This window comes from Bos taurus, chromosome 29 (genome assembly GCF_002263795.3).
Source record: "Bos taurus isolate L1 Dominette 01449 registration number 42190680 breed Hereford chromosome 29, ARS-UCD2.0, whole genome shotgun sequence".
Classification (NCBI taxonomy): domain Eukaryota; kingdom Metazoa; phylum Chordata; class Mammalia; order Artiodactyla; family Bovidae; genus Bos; species Bos taurus.
Window position 1 is genome coordinate 42,930,628 of NC_037356.1, and position 17,682 is coordinate 42,948,309.

The window sequence follows — 17,682 nt, forward strand, 5'->3', positions numbered from 1 at the left end:
AGCCCACCCAAAGCCTAAACATCCTTCAGAACCACACCCTGCCACCCAGCCTGAGCCTGGCCCCACATCCTGGTGGCCTCGCTCCCCACTCCCATTCTGCCCCAGACGCCGCTGGCCCCGGCCTTCTTCCTGCTCCCCCTACCTGGCGCAGGTTTCGAGTGACCCGGACATCGTGCCAGGCGTTGTCGTTGAACTTGCCGTTGACGGGTTCCACCAGGGCTTCAAAGGCTCCCGAGCCCAGGTTGATGACGAGCCAGACCGCCCCGGATTTGAGGGACAGGTTGACGTAGTCGGCCGACTTGCCCGTGTGCAGCATCAGCCCATTGCGCTGCAGGGTACGGAAGGCCAGCGTAATCTCATCCGTGCTGCTCTGGATCGGGTTGTGTGACAGGTCGTAGCAGAAGAACTCATTGCCCTTGAAGGTCGCCACAAACTCTTCCTTGCCTGGATGCCACCGTGGAGAAATGGAAGAGGGCTGAGTGGCGTGGGCACTCCAGACCTCCCTCTTCCCCTCCAGCCGGGGTACCCAGAGCCTCTCGATCCCAATTGCAAGCTATAGGCTCACTCTCCTCCCTCCACTGGCCCCCTCCTCTCTGGACCCCGCCATCTTTGCTGTCAGAAGCAGCTTCCTCCACGCCTATCTCCAAGGCAGGAGGCTGCTAAGTGGCTCTCACACTGACAGCTGACAATTAAGCTGCCACAGGGCCAGGCGAAGCAGACAGAAGCAGGCAGCCTCACCGTCTCCTCCCCCACCAGCCCTCCCCCAGCCACTCCCCTTAACAGAAAGATGCGGAAGAGAGACAAGAGGCTGCACCTGAAGTCTTCCTAGAGTGTCCCCCTATGGCGGGGCACCAAGGGTCTCCTGAGTGCAGCCCACTTCCCCCTCCTGCCTCTTGTCCGGTGATGGCCATTCTCACTGCCTGGGAACAGTCTCAAGCCTGACCACCTGGGATGGGACTAGCAGGCCTGCTTCATAGCACTGAGCAAATGGAGAGAATGGGGTGGGGGGGCAGGGGGAAGACACATGGGAGGGTGATGTGGGTGACAGATGTCCCAGGGAGCAGGGGGTGGGGCTTACACAGGAGGCCACCGTGATGGCTGTCACCATCCCCCCCAACTTCCTAGTCCAACCTGAGAGGACAGTGCTGACAGGTCCTAGATTGAGCGCCTCCAAGGGTGGCCAGAGGGCAGGTGTAGGACCCATGTGCCAGGAGATGACTGGAGGCAAGATACACGGGCAGGCCTGGCTCTCGAGTGTGTGTGTGTGTGTGTGTGTGTGTACACCCAGCACAGGGCTCCTTTCACTGGCACTCTTTAAACAGAAGTGAAAACAATTGGAAGGGCCTTAGGGGCATTTAGCTTTCTACAAATGGATGACAACGGCTTAGTGGTGGGAAGGTGGTGTCCTAACCCTACACCTTCACGAGCCAGAGCCCACATCCATTGAGGGAAGAAAACGGGCCGTGGAGTCAAGGGAGCACAGAGGACCTGGACTCTGACAGCGACTTGTTTCTCCTTCCAGCTGGGCCCACCCATCTCGCAGGTGAGGCTGGGAGTGAGCAAGACAGCTGGCGGAGGGCCTCCGTGGAGGGCGGGGTTCTTCAGCACAGGCCCCCAGGCCCAGGAAGAAGCGGGGCATTCGGCCCTCAGAAGGCACCTGCCCGCAGTATGCCAGGCCCCATCATCAGCACGGCATGTGGAAGCCGGGGCTCTCTGGGTGCGCCTCCTGCAGATGTCTCTCCCCTGCACAACAGCCCTGCTCTCCCTCCGGGCAGGCTGCCCGCAGACTCAGTCCTCACTGCCTCCGGATGCCAAGGCACCAGCTGCTGCCCCAGAGCCTGGCACGGCACTGCTGCAGCTGGCGAGGCCCGGTTTCCTGAGGCTGTGGGGCAGCAATGGCTGGTGGGGCACGGGCCACATCGGGACAGCTGGAAGCCCCACTCTGCCCACCTGAGGGCTCCAGCAGAGAGGGCCAGAAAACAAAGAGGAGGAGACAAGGAGAGACAAGGAGGGAAAAGTAGGGAAGAACGGTGATGCGGAGGCAGGCCACACGGAGAAGGAGAAAATGGACCACAGGGGACAGAAGGGGTCTGGAGACAGCGCAGAGCTGGGAGCGAGCAAGAGGTGATGGGGAAGCAATCTGGATAAAGACAAGCACTAACTGGGAAGGGACAGGTAAGGGTGATGGAAGAGGGCCAGCAAGGAAAGGGGGACAGAGACCTCTAGGGAAAGGACGCCAAGGCCTTGCTGTTTCCATAGCAACCAGGCCTGCTGCCCAGGCACTGGCAGAGCCGGGGGGCTCAAGGACCAGGAAAGGGAACATGTTTGACCTTGAGTTTGCTCCACGTCCTAGTCTCTCCTGAAAGCCCAGCCTCCCCTCCCACTCCCTCACCTTCACTGCAGTCAAAGAAAATATTAAAAGGAGAGTCAAACAGAAAGAAAGGAAAGAATAAGGCAACCACGTGGAAAAGTGATTGGAACAGAACAAAAGAGCCCGGTGAAAAGGAGAGAGGCGGGCCTAGAGCCGGACCCGGCTGCCAAGGCAAAGTGGAGAAACGAGGCCATTCCTCGACTCTTCCGGGCTCTGCTCAGGTCTCCTGGGAGAGGAGCCAGGGTAAACGTGTCCTCCATTGCCTGCCCCCGCCAGAGACCCAGCAGGCCAGGGACGGGAAGAGGCTTGGAGCAGCCAGAGGGAACCTGGAAGAACTGGAGGAGAGGGACGGAGAAGAGATGAGTAAATGTGAACCAGAAAACCCAAGAACGGTGGGAAGGACAGACAAAGACCGCCCTGGGGTGGGGAGGAAGCAGCAGGACCTCTTGGGATTGGTGGGGATGCGGGGAGGGGGACGGTCTGTCAGGTAAGCATGTGGGGGTCGCCAGGCCCGCTGAACTCCCAAGAGCATGAAGCCGCTCTGAAAGGAACAGGACCTGAAACAGCAGGGGGCGCTCGCTCCCATCCCGCCGTGTGGACGCCCCGGAACTACAACTCCCAGCATCCCTTGAATATTACCGCTCCTAACCGTCCCTGGCACAGGCAAGGGGTCACTGCTGACACTCGTTTGTCTCCCAGGGTCGGGGAAGTGGAGCCCCACCAGTGTCCCCAGTCAAGCTGGATGTAGCTGGAGACCAGTTGTTAGGGTCCTAGACCTCTAAAGGCCGTGAGGGGCAGAGCAGCCGCCTCCTTTTCAGGCCCTGCTCAAAGCCCTTCTCTGGGAAGGTCTCCAGCCCCCTCAGCCCCTCCCTGCTCTCAAGCACTACAGCTGTCTGTTCTGCTCATTTGGCACTTACTGCCTAGTAACATCTTGTACTGCTCCCTTGAGAGGAAGTATGATGTGAAAAAGAAGACCTGGGCACTAATGCTGGCTCTTGCACCAGCTTTGTGACCTTGGCCAAGAGGCAGCATCTGTAAGGCCCAGCTTCCTCCTCAGGACAAAGATCATCTGCCTACCTCCCAGGTTGCTGTGGGCATCTAGAAAAAGACTGGATGGGGTGAGGCTTCCTAAACTGTAAACCATTCCACAAATAAACGACTCGTGTTACCGGGATGTAACGTTCTGTGTGTGTGCGCGCTGCCTCTCCCTCTCCATCAATGAATAAACTAGCTCCTCTGCACACAGTCTGCACTCTGCCTGTACTTCGCACGTACCAACACTGTACTGTAGTTATTTGTTAGAACGTCAATGAGCCCCTTGAGAACAGAGCCCATTCGCCCATTTAAAATAAATCTGCTGAGCACACGCCTACATATGTGCCAGGAGCCGTGGAAAGCACCGGGGGTATACGAACGAAAATACCCAATCACTGTCCTCAGGGAGCTCGGTTGAGAGGGGGAGGCAACCAGGTAAAGTGACAGTTACGATGCCGTGTGGTGAGTGATATAATGAATGTGCAGACAAAGGGAACACCATGCAGAGTCTGGGGTTTGCCGAGGGAACTTGGGGGAGACTTCCAGTGCGGGTGGCCTAGCTACTTTTTCGAGAGTCAGCTGAAAGAGATACCAAACAGCTGGGGAAGAGGGCAGAGATGGCAGAAATCCAGGCCAACAGAACAGCACGTTCTAAAGAACAGGACTTGACAGCCCTAGGGCTTGGCACCCACTGGAGCTCCTTGAGGGGTTGCTTCTCTGCCCTGCAAACTTCTTAGGAAAAGATTCTCTTAAGAGATAGCCTTAGTGCAGGAAAAATAAGGAGCTTGAAACCTACAGCCCTGAGACAGGATAAAGGGCCCCAGGCTGGCCTCAGGGGCATTGGTGAGGTCAGTCTCATCTGTAAACCAAGGGCCACAAGCCCTTCCACTGGTGGGGCGTGAAGGCTCACTGAAGTGACGCCTGTGTTACATATCTATTAAAAATGCCAATGTCTTCACCAGAATCCCCCTGGGCTGACACCGAGCGTGCCGTCAGAATGTGACGGTTAAACAGGGTGTCGAACCTGCTGCCCAGCCACTCTCCCAGGGAAACAGGTACTCTCAAGGCATCCCTGTTCTTTGGCCTAAACAACTGCCACAAGAAGACCTCTGTGTTCTAGAAATAGGTCATCAGGACAACAGGGCTTTGGGAAAGAGACGGAGTTCTGTGGCCCTTCACACCAGGGCAGGTACTACGGGTGCGGGGTTGACCTCAGAGCCGGTAGAAGGCGCGAGGCCTCTGTTGACTCTGCTGCCCTCCAGGAAGTGAAGTTGGCCTGCGGGGGTGGTAAGGGCTGGGCTCTCTGAGGACTGTGGGGTCACTGACCTTTTGACGGCTGGTGCACATCGCCGGCTCCTCCTCTCCCGGCCCCCCCCTCGGAGAACAGTAAGGACCCTACTGGAGAAGCAGAATTGGGGAGTCAGGCACAGGGGGCTAGCCAGGCAGTCCCACCCCAGCCTTGAGGTGATAGAGGGCCCTTTCCAGGGCAGAGCGCCTGCCTGGAGGTACAGTGGGGGTAGGGGTGTGCTCTGGATACTCATTTGCTTCAGGGCCTCCGGGCAAGGAGCTGGTTGACAAACCAAGAACACCAGCCCCACAAACCCCATCACACTCACAGCCACGGATTCCACCCCTCGCCCAGGGCTGGGGAGATTGGGATGGAGGAGCAGAGGCCTCATTGCTGGTTGAGGAGCCCCTTCTGCCCGACAGCCTGCCAACGGGACAGCCCTCTGGTCCTGGGGGCCCTGAACGTCCACAGCCACTCTCAACCCCGACCTTCTGGGCCAGGTTCCTGCTCTTCCACTCGTGCAAGCTTGACACAGCACCCCCTCTTCCAAAACCACCTCCGTTCCCACACCAAACCCCTCTTCTGTTCTCTGCCCATATTCAAGGCAAGCCTGGTTCTCCCTCTACACCTGTTCGTTTATTAGTGTGTGCTAGTAAACGAAGGTTGCCCTCGTCCACTTCTTGGCCAGTTAGCCCGAGGGGCTTCCCAGGGACGGGGCTGCGCTCCATTTGCTCCTGGTCCTTGCATGGTGCCCTCAGCAGGGCTGTGCACACCAGCAGGTCCTGCCAGACCGAGCTCACCGTGGGAGCAGGAAGGCCTTTGTCAGGGAGGACATCTCGCTCCCCGCTGCCCAGTCCCCTGACCCTGGGCCTCGTCTCCAAAGTCCCCACAGTCACCACATCTGGGCCCCAGGCTGCCTTGAGCTCTCCACCCATCCCGACCAGGGTCTCCCAAGCACCACAGCTACCACCAGCCCCTAGGAGATGGTTCTTGAGGGGAGCTCAAAGATGGAGTTTAAAAGTCCCTGTCTGGGCCCTGATTCCAACCCCAGTCCCCAGAAATAAAGCTAGAATAATGCCTGAGCTGTGGCCTTTCGGGGGTGGGGTGGGAGTGGGGGCTTTAGGGATCCTTCAGGCCTTCATCTATAACAATGGTAAGCCATAGCCGGCATCTCCAGAACCAGGCACTGAGAGGCAAGAAGGATGTGAATCGACCAGCCAGACCCTGACTACCCACTCGGGACTTCCTCCTTTCACACATTTCTTGTCATAATTTCACATCCCTGCATGAATTCCAGGTCTCTACCCCCAGGCCTAAATCCATCACATTCCAGATCTCAGTCTCTCCCCACAGCCCAGCCTGCATCCTGTAGGCCCCTCCTGTCTACGGGCTAAGACCCTCACCCCATCTCTCTGGAAGGTGAGCCCCGACAGAGGACCACCTGGGTAGGGGAGCAGTGCCTGAGGGTCTGGGAGGGAGTCAGTGACAGGAAGGTCAGAGCTGGGGGATCGTGGTCAGGACTCCTGGGCTCTGTCTCCAGGTTTGCTGAACACCAGGGCTTTTAAAGATGGTAAGGACTTGGTCGAAGGGAGGCTAAAAATAGCTGAGCAGTCCCAAAGGTACCACCAATTAAAGGCTGTGTAATCACTAGCAAGTCATCTCTGGGCTTAAATGCCCTCATCTGTCAAACAGGGTCAGGAGACATCCTCAAGTCACCGGGGAGGGTGTATGGGCCTGGGTGGGGCGGTAGCGGGGAGCTGTGGAAAGGGGGCATCCCACAGCAGCAGGGTGAGGGGAATGAGGCTGCCTAAAATCCTCTTCCTCCAGCCCATGCTTTTCTCTTTGTATTTGGGTTCACAGAAGAGAAAGAATGATCAGAATGAGTGGAAGGAAATAAAACACCACCATGAGAAAGAAAAAAAAAAAAGCAAGATACACTATCAGGAAAACGCAAAAAAGGTGACTGGAGACAACGGCAGGAGTTCAAACATCTCTTGATGTCAGAAACCAAGGTGGGATGAGGGCGGATGGAGTGAGTCAGGGGTTAGGGGAGCGGAGAGCACACACGGGGAAAAGCCCCCACCCCCTGCCCCAGCACCCAGTAAAATAAAGATGTGGCAGAGGAAGGGGGTAGGAAGGCAGGAAGGAGGCGGGGCAGGTGGAGGAGGGGGAAGAGGGTGGGGAGGGGGCGGGGCCAGAAAATCCAGGCGCAGGTTGGGGGCCATCCAATCCAAACCAAACCAGAACTTCAAACCATACCTTCGCTGTTTAACGTCAGGTGAGCCGGACCTTGGAAAGGGGAAGGAGAGAAAGAAAGAAAGGAGAAAAAAAAAGGAAGAAAAAAAGAAAGAAAAAGGGAAAGAAACAAAGAAAACACGAGTCATCAAAATCAGCCAGAGAGAGGGGAGAAAAAAGCTTTTGCTGCCACAATTTAAAAACCCTTTTAACTTGTGACAGACATCGGGGGGAAAGCCCCCAGCCCAGAGCTGAGGGGAGGGGCCCCGATGCCGAAACAGAAGGTGGAGGGCACGAGAAGGGGAGAGAGAGAGAGAAAAGGGGGCGGCGGAAAGGGGGACGGGGTACAGGCAGAACCAGAGGGAGGAGGGGGCAGGGAGTTACTGCACGGGGGAGAGGAGAGTTTGGTTTCTTTTTTTTTCTTCTTGCCGGAAAAAAAAAAAGGAAAAGGAGGAGAAGCATGAGGCTGGGAGGGCTGCTTTTTCCTTTTTCTTTTTTTCTTTTTTTTTTTCTTCCGGGAGGCGGAGAGAAAAAAAAACAGTCAACGAGAAAAACGATTCAGATGAAGGAGAAAATAAAACACGACACAAAAATCAAAGCCACCTGGAGAGAGAGAGAGTGTCCTGTTAGCATGGGATTGAGCTGGCAAGCGGGATCTCCACCCTCCACCCATCCCACGAGCCTGGCAGAGCCGGAAGGACTGGGGCGTGAGGAGACTGGGCCTGGACGGCCTCTCCCACCAAAGGGGGCTGTGGAAAAGCCTCTATCCAGGCCCCATCGCCCAAGCTGCACTCCCCACAGCCTTGGAATGGGTAGCAGGCACCTTGCACACCCGGGTTCTGCGAGAAAACTGGGGCTCAGGAGGACAAAGAGCAGCAGCAGGTAGGAGGAAGCAGAATCTAGGGGCATGCTGGATCAAGAAGGGGGTCTTGGGACTTCTCTGGTGGTCCAGTGGCTAAAACGCCACACTTCTGCTGCAGGGGGCCCCTCAGAAGTCGAGAAACTAAAATCCCACATGCCCTGGGGCATGGCCAAAAAATTAAATAAATAAAGAATGGGGGTCTGGGACCTTCCATGCAGAGGCCCGGGAGGCTAGGCCAGCACCCTCGGATAGCAAAGACAAAAGAGGACAGCCAGGACCCCCAGGAGGGAGCTCCCTAAGAGGCCAACACACCTCACTCAAACTATTTTATGAAAAAAACAAAACCTATTCTACGGATCCTCTTTCTCTGGCCAGGTCTCCTCCGAGGTGCCCCAAGAGCTGAATTTTGGAAATGGGAAACACCAGCCCTACATCCAAGACTGAGAGTAAGATTGACTGGGATTTTTTTCAGAGTCGCCTTGGTCCCTTGAGAGTCGCCTTGGTCCCTTGAGAGAGCCTTGTCAGCTCTGATTTGGGGGCCCCCTCGGCCTCGGGGGGAGAGACTCTGGCCCACTCGACCAGTACCCCAGTCCCTGAAAGGCACCAGTCAAAGAAAACTCCCCTCCAGAGAGGCTAGCAGCACCAGGCCCCACAGCTGAGCTGAGACCCCGGGGCTCCCCCAGGCAACCAGTCAGCCCCACCAACCTCCGCCCTCACCTCCCCACCCCTGCACCTGTGGGGTCTGACCAAGAAAGTGGGGAAGGAACGGCCTTGCAGCACCGCACTGCCCTTGGAAACCACCCCAGGGGCTGTGATCATGAGATGTGGGCCTTGCAGGCAGAAAGGCAGGAGCAGGACAGAAGATAGGGGAAGCGCTCCAGCTGTCCCTGGGGCAAGGCTGAGGGTCAGGATGCCTGGATTCCAGAAAGAAAGACAGCAAAAAGGCCAGAAGGGCATGGTGGAGGGCCAAGGGCCTGGGCCCAGCGGAGATGGGCGAATGGTTCCTGCTGCCCCCTTCTAGTCTTAGGTGCCATGGGTCTCTCCCAATCTCTGGGTCCTAGGCCAGCTAGGGGAGGGGAGCACGGCCACTGAGGGCTGCCTCCGGACAGAAGAGCTCTTGGGGAGACACAGGTTTCATCCACAAAACTGGAGGGAACCCAAGTATTTGGACCGAGTCTCATTCCTTGCTCCGAATGCCCCCACCAACTGTTTCCCCCAAAACTACCATCTTCTTCCAAACCCCCTACTTGCAGGACCCAGACCCGGGGCCCTAGCCCCTCATCCAGGTCTTCCAGGCCCAAGAGCTGAGTGCCCTGTGAACCCCGCTTCTGTCCCCACAGGCCCGTACCACTGCTGGGGCAGCGGCTTCTCCACCTCGCAGACCCTTGCACCGCCCGGCTCCCCACCAGCCTCATTAGCATGCGGCACTTTCCTCTGTCACCACGGCAACCAGCTGCTCGGTTCCCTCAGGCGTGACAGCACCAGCCATCTTGGGGAAGGGGAAGCCCGTTCCCTGCCCCGTCGTCTACCCATCTCCCCACAGCTCAGGCCAGCCTGGCCCAAGGGTGTCCTCCCTAAAGCCTGCCTCCTTACCTGGCCTGAATTCACTGCTATCCCCAGGCCCTGGCCCTCTTCCTTACACCCCTCCCTGCTTCCACCTGTGGCATCAGCCCCTCCGCCTGCCCCTGAAGAAGAGCCGGCAGTGACGGATGGCGTTACTAAGGGTCCTTTCCTAGGGCGCTTTGTCTGGCTGCTTCTGGGTCTCCTCTCCCTGCTACAAAAGGCTAGAGGGAAAGGAGCCAGGGATACCAGGATCCCCAAAAGGAGATACTTGACAAGAGCCTGGGGAGCAGGATGGCTAGGTTCCTGGGAGAAAGCTAGGCCTGAGCCACAGTGTCCAAGGACCAGAAAAGGGGGCGAAGGCACGGAGGACTCAGAAATCTGAAGGGGGACCCGCAGAGTCCAGAGTGTAGCGCCACTGAGGAGTCCCCCAGTCCACCCCCATGAAGCCACCACCTGCCAGACCTACTGCCCCACTCTCAGCCGCACCCCCTCACTCTCCTACCAGAACCCCAGGGAGGACCAGCGTCGAAAGAAGAAAGAGGGCTACAGGGGGCAAGACTGGAAGACACACAAGCAGCCACGTCACAGAGACACACAGATGCATCACATCCCTGTGTGTGTATACACACACATACACACACACACAGCCACAGACACACACCCCTGCCCAACCACTGACATGCAAGGCCTCATCCAGACCAGCAGGCCACCATGGTGTCCCCAAGAGACGGCTCAGTGGGCTCAGTCCCCACTGTCCCCGCAACCCAGCTTCTCTCTTGGCCCTCTAGTCTACTTGTTTGGAGAACTGTTCCCTGTTTTCTCCCCTTCAGCTCCAGGCCACTGCTCCTCCCCTACCAGCCCTCCGGCTTCTTCTCTGGCCTGGCTGTTCCCTGGTGCTTCTCCCCTTTCTGCCCCTCCCTCCGCTGCCTCCTTCCTCTTCCTGCTTCTACTTGCCCCCCCTCCTTCCTCTGGTCTGTCTGCCCCCTCCCCGCAGGCTCTCTCCTCCACCCTTTCCCCCTCTTCCTCTTGCATCTCTCCCTTTGTTCCGGAGGAGACTCGACATCAAGAGCAAGTAAAAGTCACATCAGCACTAAATCTTATCTCCGGCCCTCAGAAGGCTGCGTCCACGCAGACGCGCACACTCTCTCTCTTACACACACCCAGAGGTAAACACTGACACACGGAGAGACAGGCCCAGACAGGACAGATGCAGACACAGATGCAGACGCTCTACAGAGGCTCCAGAGATATGGGCCACAGAAGACGGGACGCTGGAGGGGCACACAGCTCCGCACACACTCAGATGTGTACACAAGTGCACGTGTACAGACATGCACACAGATACAACAGAGCTGCATGAACACGTGTGCACACAGGTTCACATACCCACACGCATGCACACATGGGTGCCTGCCTACAGGGATCAGGGGACCTGAGGACACTCAAGGAGAAGGGACATCGGGGAGAAAGACGAGCCAAACGTGGACACCACGAGGGAAGGTGGATTCCAGCCCCACACTCAGCCAAGCCCTCCTTGCCTTTCTGCCCGAGACTCCTGCATCCAGGGCAGGGTGGGCTGCCCACATGCTTCCCAGTCCCGCTGCTCCAGGAAGAAAGTATGGGACAGATTTAGTGACCGGGATCCTCTTTCCCTCCCAGCCCCCTGCCTGCCCTCCCGTGGGGGCCGCGTGAGCTCCACTGCAGCCCTGCCTTCAAGCTTGGACCATCCAACCCAGTCTTTTCTCCCTGATCTGGTCCACCTCGAAGAAGGAAAAGAAACACGGAAAAGCACAGTGAGAGGAGAAGGTTCAGAGAATGACAGGAACCCAGAGGGACCCCGGGGCAGGACAGAAACAAATAAGTCCAGGAACAGAGCCCTGGAGAAAAAGAGAGGCAGAGACAAAAACCAGAGAGAGGCAAGGCAAATGAAGCAGAAGACCGGGCAAGAATGGACAGAGAGACCCTGAAGCGAGGCACGCTCGGCGCCCTTGCCTGGGCCTGGGCTGAAGGAAGAAGCAGACCACCCTACCTACTCATGCCAGCCCAGGGGACAGGGGACTGCAAGTGTGTCAAAGAGGAGAAACGGCCACCCAGCGCACACACTCTGACCCAGGGGCCTGACCCCCTACCCCTGGCCTGCACTCTTCAGACCCCGGAGTGAATTCTACCTGAGCACCACCCCCAGGCCGTGGCAGTATGGCCCTTCTACGCTTCCTCCCCTGGGCTGAGCAAAAACATATCTTATCAGTCATTTCTGGACACTTGTGAATCTTCAGCCCCACCCCTCCAGCTCCACTCCCAGTCTGGTCTCCTCTCAGGGAGGAAGACAGGCCGGTGGGCAGAAGCACTGAGGACAGGCAGTGGAAGGACTGGCCCTGCCAGGCAGTTCTCCCCAGCAGACCAGAAAGAGGGGACAGGTGAGGGGTGGGGCCAAGGCAGCCAAGAGGACACCGTTCCCTGGGCACCCCCAACATGGGCAGGGGAGGGGGCCGCCAGGACCCCCAGCAAGTGATCCACCACTCCCAGCGACCAAGAGGTGTCACTCACCTTCCATGGGGTGCTCCTCTATAGGCCAGCGAGGTTCAGGAAGGGGGAGGCAAAGAGAGAGAGAAAAAGAGGGCCGTTAACGTGGGTACTAAGGACAGGGCTCCACGCAGAGTGATGGGAGGTGGGTTTAAGGTCTTCTAGCCCGCCCAGGCCTGGACACAAGTCACCCAACCTGGAAGGCCCCTGGGGGATGAGACAGAGACCAAGCTGTTCCCTGAGTTGGCACCTCACAAATAGGGTCACACAGGCCAAGGGGACCTGAGCCTAAGTCACATTTCAGGAAACTGAGGCCCAGGACAGGGAGGCAACTGTTCAAGGTCACGTGGAGAATCGGAGGCCAGGCCAGGAGCAGCAGTCAGGTGCCCAGCCTCCCCCAGCACGCTCCTCCCTGCACGCCACCGCATCTCAGAGACAGATGGGGACACGCTCACGCAGGGCTCACCCTCACTGACACACTGACACACATAGGCACTTAGTGATGCAGAGACATGTATAATCTCTCACACAACACACACCTGAGGCCTTTGCACACTCAGACCCAACCGTGCTCCCCATCACCACCCTTGGGGTTTGGGGATTAGTACATAGCTTCTGTCGCAAAGTGCTGCACGACTCCCATCCCAGTCATTCAGCCTCTCTGAGCCCCCAGTGCCTCTCCAGGGTGGAGACGGGTGGACTAGGACCCCTCTGAGGCCCCTTCTGGCTCTGGTTCTGCAATTCTGGGTTAAATGACTTTTCAACAGCTGGCTAAGACAAAGTGCCCCCAGGCTGGATGGGCTACTTCAGTGGTAGAAGGGGGTCAAATTTCGGGGGGCCACACTGAACCCATCCCTCTGTCATGCCACAGCCTTTGGGCAGTCAGCCCTCACCGCTTAGAGGCCTGCCTGAGCCTGTCCCTCGGGCTCACCACGTAGGTCAAGAGGGAAGGAAGGAAGGGAGGGAGCCGAGAGGCGATTCCTTCAACTAAGCTCAAGAAGGCTGGGCTCACACACACACACACACACACACGCACGTGTGTGCACACACACGTGTGTAAGTGGACCCCAGGACACACATGTGCACAGGCAAACAGCTGTTCAGGACACACTCATGCCCGCATGCACACACTTTGTGTTATTGTCTCATCCGCTCTCAGGGGGTTAGGTAAACTCCAGAAGCACACTGTCATTTGTCACATCTTATACCCGCCCCCACAGTATACACATGGGCTCCATGCAGAATCAATACCCGCGCTGTGATCTAATACATAATATGAGCTGCACACCACCCCCACTCCCTCCAGGGGCTGGAGACCCACCCAATCCACCTCCACCCCCTCCATGAGGAACACAGCTCCCTTTTTTGTCTATGATCTATCATCTCCCATTTTCTAAACCCACACACACAAGCCTGTACGTATCTACATGTGTTACACACACACTTCTCTACAACCCAGGGCTTCTTTTACCTGGCAGCCGCATCCCCCAATAGCCATGTATACAACGACTTGCTTAAATAAACTGAATCACACGACATTTATGGCGGGGAGGGGTGCTGGCTAGGAAGGGGCCCCCAGGAAAACCCTTGGGCTCTCATGAGCAGCCCTGTGTCTGGGATCACTTCGGCCCCCATGTGCTGGGGCCCTGGCCGGTCAGCACACTCATCTCTGCAGCTCCTGCACAAACAAGCAGGCTCCGGGTTTCTGGATAATCCAACATGGCGGGGATTGCAAATCCTATTCCCACCTGCCACAAATGTGGGTCATGCTATACTCAGGAAGGTGAAACAACCACGTTTAGTTTGCTGCCTGCACGAGTCCCCTGTCTCCTGGCTTCCTAGAGAGGCACCTGGGGACTCATTGGCCTCTTCTTCCTGGCTGCACTTCGCTTTCTGCTGATTCACCTGTGCCCCTCACCTGCCATCATGGGCCCCTCCAGGCTCAGCCCGTGCCCTCCACACTCCTCTCTCTTCTCCCGCCCTGCTCCATGAGAGCTCACTTTCATGGCTGAGGGACCCCCAAACCTGTTATTTGTAGCCCTGGCTTTTTCCCTGCGGGCCAGTCCTGCACCCACGGCTGTGTGCTCAGCAATCACTCAATTCCTGACATCCAGCCCCCGCTCAAGCCACGCTCGACATCTCCACCCTCTGCAACAAAGTGCCCATTTCCCTGCCTGCAGCAAAGACACTGCTTTCAACAAATGCTTCTTTTTTTTAATTTTATTTTTCAGCTGCACTGAGTGGCATGTGAGATCCTAGTTCCCAGACCAGGGATTGAACCCATGTCCCCTGCACTGGAAGCACAGGGTCTTAACCACTGGACTGCCAGGGAAGTGCCTCAACCAATGCTTCTCATGGAGTATATGCCCCACACACTGCCACACTCCAGAGATGCCATGAGTCAGTCACACATTGTGTGCCATTACACGCCAGCTTCCGGGCAACCCTCACAAGCTTGGTATGTTATCTCCTTCCTCTGCACAGAAAAGGACACTTGCCCAGGAGCACAAAATCACCTCTGCCTTTGCCCACTGCACTCCTTGGTCATCAGAGCCCCCACACTCACCCCTGACCCGGGTTCCTGCCTTAGTCTCCTGCCGGTTGGTCCCCCCACCCTAACCCAGCCTGGCTCTCTTGGTACATGTACCAGATACACCTTACTAAGTACCATCGTGATCAATACACACGCGCACACACACACGCACATGGGCAGAACTTCTCAGTGGCTCAGGTACAGACCTCTTCTGTGCTTCTGACCTGCCTACAGAGAAGCGTGACCCGAGTGGCTCACACGCTGAGTGTCCTCCTGTCCACGATGGCCCTCTCCTCCTGCTAGCCTTCCCTGATCAGATCAGGCACTCTAAAAGTAGCCTTGATCTTTTTTTTTTTCGTATACCAATCACCAGGTCCTATCAATTCCAGCTTCTAAAACTCTAAAAGCTCAGCTTGACTCCTTGAAACCCTTTCTATCCCTCGATCACCATCAGGACAGCCCAAGTCCAGACCCTCCTCAGACCCTCTTCTCAGAACACTCTTAAAGGATCTCCCCCTACGGCAGTCTTTTTACCCTGTAATTCACAGTCCAAGCACCACCAAAGTGGTCCAAGCAAGTCATGACTCTGCTTAGAACTCTTCAAGGCTTCACAGGACCTACAAGATCAAGTCCAGTTTTTTTTTTTATTTTTATTTTTGGCTGCACTGGGTCTTCGTTGCTGCACCCAGGCTTTCTCTGGTCATGGCAGGGGCTACTCTTTATCACAGGAAGGGCTACTCTTTGTCGCAGTGAGCAGGCTTCTCACTGCAATGGTTTCTCTTGTTGTGGAGCACGGGCCCCAGGCGCTCAGGCTCAGTAGTCAGGGCAGATGGTCTTAGTTGCTCCACAGCATGTGGGATCTTCCCAGACCAGGGATTGAATCTGCATCCCCTACACTGCAAGACAGATTCTTAACCTCTGGACCACCAGGGAAGTCCAAGTCCAGTCTTTTTTTGTTTTTCTTTGTGTTGTTTTTAGGGGATTGTGCCGGGACTCAGCTGCAGCACACAAGAATTTTGTTGCGGTGTGCAGAATCTTTGTGGCAGCATGCAGGATCTTTAGTTGCGTCACACAAGCTCTTAGTTGTGGCATGCGGGATCTAGTTCCCTGACCAGGGATCAAACCCCAGCTACCTACATTGGGAGGGCCGAGTCTTAGCCACTGGACCACCATGGAAGTCCCAGTCCAATTTTCTTGAGAAAGTCCATTTGAGGTTTTACCACACCTCCCTCCAACCTCCCCTCCTTGCAACAATCCAGGCTCCAGCCACACCCAATTTCTCCACGTTTCCCTAATATGCCATGTGTCTATACATACTATTCCCTCGGCTGCCTGAGAAGTGGACTCCTGCTTTCAGACTAGGTCAGTCTATGTGGGTCTGTGTTCTGAGCTGATCTCCTGGCCATCCCTCTTTTGTGCCAGTTCTCAAGATGTACCTTGGCTTGTTATTTCACTTATCCGATCTCTATTGCGATTGTGTTTCCATGTCTGCTTCCTGGCTGGACTGTGAGATCTCCAAGAGCAAGGACAATGTCTCATTCATCTCTGTGTATCCAGCTGCTCACACAGTTCCTGGCTCAGAAAAAGGCAGGCCTGTGTTTGTTGAATGAATAAAAAGTTAAAAGTGAACACTCCTCACTTACCCAGCACTTTGAGTGAGCTTGACTCTTTCTGTGCACCATTTCCCTACTGTTAATACTTCATCAATAGATACCATTACTCCCTCAGAGAGATGGGGAGACCAAGGCTCGGAAAATGGAAGAAATTTGCCCAAGGCCACATTGCTGGGCAGAGGAGCAGAATCAAAATCTGAACCAAATCTGTCTGGCTTTAAAAGTTCTGATGAGCTGCATTCTGGGCCTGCAAGTCAAGATTTTTAGAAGCTGGTTTTAATCGCAGTTCCAATCTTATTTCCCATAAAGCACAACCAGGGACTTCCCTGGTGGCCCAGCCAGCAGCTAAGATGCTGCACTTCCAATCCCTGGGTTCCATCCCTAGTCAGAGAACTAGATCCCGCATGCTGCAATTAAGACCCAGCACAGCCAAATAAATAGGTAGTTAAAAAATAATAATAATAAAGCACAACCATCTCGGTCTGATACACTCAACTCACATCCTCTAGACTCTGCACTTGGGCCGTTTTCCTGGCGAGAAAGCCCTAGCCTTTCCTTTACCTCCACAAATCTCACTCAGCCATCCTTCAAGATCTAGCCAAGTTCTACCTCCTCCATGAAGCCTTCTCTGACCATGAGGGTTAATAATCATAGTAGCATTTATTGATCACTTAGAATAGTGCCTGGCACATCGTAAAGTGAAAGTGTTAATCGATCAGTCATGTTCAAGTCTTTGAGACTCCATGGACTGTAGCCCGCCAGGCTCCTCTGTCGATGGAATTTTCCAGGCAAGAATACCAGAGTGGGTAGCCACTCCTTTCTCCAGGGGATCTTCCAGAGTCAGGGACTGAACCCCAGTCTCCTGCATTACAGGCAAATTCTTTACCATCTGAGCCATGCGGGAAGACCTAAGGGTTTCCATTTGTTGTTGTTCAGACACTAAGTTGTGTATGACTCTTGTGTATGACTTGCAACCCCATGGACTGCAGCATGTCAGGCTTCCCTGTCCTTCACCATCTCCTGGAGTTTGCTCAAACTCATGTCCATTGAGTCAGCGACATCATATTTCCATGTATTCACTTATTTAGTCCTCACAACAACACGACCTCCATTTCACAGAGAAGAACACTGAAAAACAATGGGATTCAGCAACTTGTCCAGGTTCACACAGCCAGCAGTTAGCAAACCCGAGATTAAACCCAGCAGCCCGTGCTCTTAACCATTCCACCCTAGGAGGCTCTCCTTGGGAACACCTCCCTCATCTCTGGGCTCTTACAGCAGTCGCTCCCCACCCAGCTTTCTCAGCTGTCCATCGCTTTCTGCCTGGAGCTGTCTCCAACAGCAGAAGCTGTCAGCACCACAGGTATTAGATGCTAGAGCTGACAGAGTGATTCCACATATGTGACCTCATTTACTCAACTTGCATACACGCAGGTCTTGACCGCCTCCCCCAAAGGCATAAATGGTATTGTCTTGGCTAACATGAATTCAGGATTCCAGCAGATTCATTATCAAGGACAGTGATGAAGACCAGAACCAAAGAAAAGAAACAGTGCTGAGCAGCCACAACCGACATGATAACAGTTATACATTAAAAACTGTTATTTTCTCATAGGGGAGCCTCTCACACCCAACCCAGAATCCACTCTCTGTTAGTGA

General features: G+C 55.6%; 1 protein-coding gene across 9 annotated transcripts in view; it reads right to left on the reverse strand.

Moving 5' to 3' along the window:
* The window catches only part of NRXN2 (neurexin 2), a 103,837-nt gene that overhangs the window by 75,764 nt on the left and 10,391 nt on the right, over positions 1 to 17,682 (reverse strand). For 6 of the 9 annotated variants that reach the window (NM_001192922.1, XM_059882986.1, XM_024987243.2 and 3 more), the window contains 4 exons: positions 11,902 to 11,919; positions 6,954 to 6,983; positions 4,733 to 4,804; positions 143 to 444 (listed from right to left, as the gene is read on the reverse strand). In NM_001192922.1, coding sequence (NP_001179851.1) covers positions 143 to 444; positions 4,733 to 4,804; positions 6,954 to 6,983; positions 11,902 to 11,919 — 422 coding nt within the window. The remainder of the gene's footprint in view (positions 1 to 142; positions 445 to 4,732; positions 4,805 to 6,953; positions 6,984 to 11,901; positions 11,920 to 17,682) is intronic. The other 3 variants (XM_024987250.2, XM_015461276.3, XM_059882985.1) reach the window with 2 other exon arrangements.